The 3,469-nt window shown below is 58.5% G+C and overlaps 1 protein-coding gene across 1 annotated transcript in view; it reads left to right on the top strand.

Moving 5' to 3' along the window:
- The window catches only part of VOLCADRAFT_98179 (uncharacterized protein), a gene marked incomplete at both ends in the record, with an annotated part of 10,500 nt that overhangs the window by 1,116 nt on the left and 5,915 nt on the right, over positions 1 to 3,469 (top strand). Inside the window, 5 exons of the mRNA XM_002957097.1 lie at positions 532 to 706; positions 1,447 to 1,496; positions 1,772 to 1,861; positions 2,659 to 2,796; positions 3,245 to 3,409. Coding sequence (XP_002957143.1) covers positions 532 to 706; positions 1,447 to 1,496; positions 1,772 to 1,861; positions 2,659 to 2,796; positions 3,245 to 3,409 — 618 coding nt within the window. The remainder of the gene's footprint in view (positions 1 to 531; positions 707 to 1,446; positions 1,497 to 1,771; positions 1,862 to 2,658; positions 2,797 to 3,244; positions 3,410 to 3,469) is intronic.

Here is a 3,469-nt window from a genome sequence, read left to right as displayed (position 1 = left end):
TGTGGGAGGGGGAGGGGGAGGAGGAGGAGGAGGAGGAGGAGGGGGGGAGGAGGAGGAGGGGGAGGAGGAGGAGGAGGAGGAGGAGGAGGAGGAGGGGGGGAGGAGGAGGAGGGGGAGGAGGAGGAGGGGTGGAGGAGGGGGAAAAGGGGGGAGAAGAGAAGGGGGAGGAGGAGGAGGAGGAGGTGGAGGAGGGGGAGGAGGAGGAGGGCTCCACCGTTACTCATTCACGTCAGTCCTGTGGGCCCCTCGCGTCGTTTAGGTCGCTCCCGTTAGGGCACCGCTCTGTCTGTCTGTCGGTCTGTCGCACCACCCTACTCTTTTCACTACGGTAGTACTGCCACCGCCGCTCACCACGCTACTGCAAGCTGCTGCTACTGCGATTGCGACTGCTGCTGCTACTGCGATTGCGTCCTCAGCTTTTGAGGTTAATTGTATATAAAGCAAAACCGTATTTCCTTTCCTCGCGACGTTGTGCCTACCTCCGCCCCGCCTCCCCTCTCTGTCTCTTTCCCCCCGCCTCTTCGTGATCAGGGCGGGTCGCTCGGGCTGCCGCACCCCAGTCCCCCCCTCGCCCTTCCCCGCCGGGGCAGGGGCAGGGGGGCGGCGGTGGTGGTCCGTGCGGCCATGTTCGACAACCTGAGCAAATCTCTGGAGAAGGCGCAGCGGCTCATTGGTGGGTGTGAGGTGCCGGGGGTGGGGGTTGTAGGTGTGTGTATTTGTATGCGGTGGAGGGGGTTAGGGGGAGGAGAGAAGTGGCGTGTGTTGTTAGTGGGCGGTATAGCTTCACCAGCGGCCCCCTTTCCCGGGGCAGTCCCTGCTCTCCCCTGCTAGAGGGTCACCCTAATCCGTCACCCCATCCGACTTCAGAATGTATTCGTTGGGTTCAGCAACTCACCACCAGCATCCAACCAAATCTAGCGGATCAACGGTGCCTCAATTTAGTTCCTGTTCAGCTCGCAAGTTGATTTTATCACGTCCTACATCGTCCACAAGAGGGGGGGCCACCTCCAATTTCGATACCTCTGACACACCCGAGAGGTCGGTAGGCGGATTTGAACCCGGGCCGGCCGGGAGCAGAAGTCAGGCCTTAACTTCTGCCAGCCACCTGCCATAGCTGTATATGTGTATGTGTGAATGTATGTACGTACGTACGTGTTTAAATGGACTGAGCTGCGAGCCGTAGAGGTGTGATGGGTGGTGGTGTGCTTGCGTGTGTGTGTGTGTGTCGGCTGTGTGTGTTTGTTTGCGTTTTTTGCGAGGAGGCGCACATGGGGGCGCTCATACCCGGCCCCCTGCCCACCCCCTCAACCCCCAACCCCCGTGTCTCCAGTCTCCAAAACCCTAGGTGACTGTTCCTCTCAACCCTTCCACCCGCCTAAATACACACACCCATGCCCCATTCAAACCCGCCCCCACCCCGTGTATCCCCCGCGCCCCCCACCGCAGGCAAGAGCGGCACACTGACGGCTGAGAATATGAAGGAGCCGCTGAAGGAGGTGTGAGGGGGTTGGAGGTGGGGGTGGGGGTGGGGGCTCTTATACACACATACATACATACACACATACATACATACATATATACATACATACATACATACATACATACATACATACATATATACATACACACACTTTCCCCCTGTCTCAAACCTCTTGGCTTCGCAACTTTTAATAATAAGCTACAGCTACGACTCGTACGACGTACGGCATGTCCGATATCCAACTCGTAATTAGTCCCCTCCCACCTTTGCGACCGGGACCCGTAATGCCAGGTCCGCCGTGCGCTGCTGGAGGCTGACGTGTCGCTGCCTGTCGTACGGCGGTTCGTTAAGAAGGTCGAGGAGCGGGCGCTTGGAACCAAGGTGGGTCCGGGGACACGGGGGGGGGTTACGGTTTGGGTTTGGTTGGTTAGTTGGTTAGTTAAATGGTTGGTTAGTTCGCAGTGGCTGGGAGGAAGTGGGGCATGTGTTGCCAGCTTTATAAATATATAACGCCAGTAAGACATCAACGGCGACACGGTGAAAAGTGGCATTAAAACGTACGGCACGACCGTACTGTCCACCCTGTTCATCTTCGCCAGCACCCCCACCCCCCGTCACCAGCCAGGGGGCTGCTTAGGGTAGGGGGGTCAGGTGTTGTATTTTTTGAAATCGGTCCGTACGCCTTCCTCTCTCCCCCCGGATTCGTCACCTCAACCAGCTGTACGTATAAATCCCTACATACACACACGCACACACACGCACACTCCCGGTCCACCCACCTCCCAACCTCACCTCCCCAGTCCCCCTCCCCTTTTTCCCCCTCCCTTTTTTCCCCCTCTCCCCCCCTCCTGCTTCTTCACAACCGCCGACTGGTCAGTTCTGCTACCGTCCTGTACATCCGCCGCAGCAGTCGTTCCTTGGCAGCAGCTTCACTCGCTCGCGGTTCGTCTCCCCCCCTTACCCCTCTTACCCCCCCCCTTACCCCCTCTTACCCCCTCCCCTTACCCCTCTTACCCCCCCCCTTACCCCCTCTTACCCCCCCCCTTACCCCTCTTAACCTCCCCCTTACCCCTCTTAACCCCCCCCTTACCCCCTCTTACCCCCCCCCTTACCCCTCTTTACCCCCCCCCCCTACCACTCTTACCCCCCCTCTTAACCCCTCTTTCCCCCCTTTTCAGGTTATTGAGGGTGTTACGCCGGATGTCCAGTTCATCAAGGTGGTGTCTAACGAGCTGATCGAGCTGATGGGGGGAGGGGTCGGGGCCAAGGACCTGGAGCCGGGCTTCCCGCAAATCATCCTCATGGCCGGTTTGCAGGTATGTACGTGCGTATGTATGTACGTGTATATGTCTAATGGGAGGGTGGGGTGTGTATGTGTATGGGAGGGGGTGCGAGGTGAGTGGGTGAGGTTTGAGGGGGGCGAATTAGGGTGCAGTTTTAGGAAGGGGGAAGGGGCACCTCAGCCTCGTCCCGCGCTCCCTATCTTCCTAATTTGTGATTTGCAGGATCAAGTTTTTTGAGTGTATTGGCTGGGAGGGGAAAGGGAGGAAAGGGTTTAGGACGGGGGATACCTATCTGGCGTGTCACCTGCTGTTGTGACGTACACACATACACACATACACACATACACACATACACATACAGATACTCCTTTGTGTTTTGAGTCTACGAAACCCCCCACCCAACCCGCCCGCAACCTCGTCAATCCCCCCCCAAACCCCCCCTCAAAACACCGCCCGCCTCCCCCCTCCCCCCTTACCTCAGGGCGTGGGTAAGACCACTGCCGCGGGCAAGTTGGCCTTGTACTTGAAGAAGGCCAAGAAGAGCTGCCTGCTGGTGGCCACGGACGTGTATCGCCCCGCCGCCATTGACCAGCTGGTCAAACTGGGGGCCGCCATTGACGTGCCCGTGTTCGAGCTGGGAACGCAGGTACGGCACACCGCGTGGGGATGTGTTTTGTGGGTATGTGTATTGGGCGGTGGGGTTTAT

Source organism: Volvox carteri (genome assembly GCF_000143455.1).
Source record: "Volvox carteri f. nagariensis unplaced genomic scaffold VOLCAscaffold_69, whole genome shotgun sequence".
Classification (NCBI taxonomy): Eukaryota; Viridiplantae; Chlorophyta; class Chlorophyceae; order Chlamydomonadales; family Volvocaceae; genus Volvox; species Volvox carteri.
The sequence above is the reverse complement of the archived record's forward strand: the minus strand, read 5'-3'. Positions and strand labels throughout refer to the sequence as shown.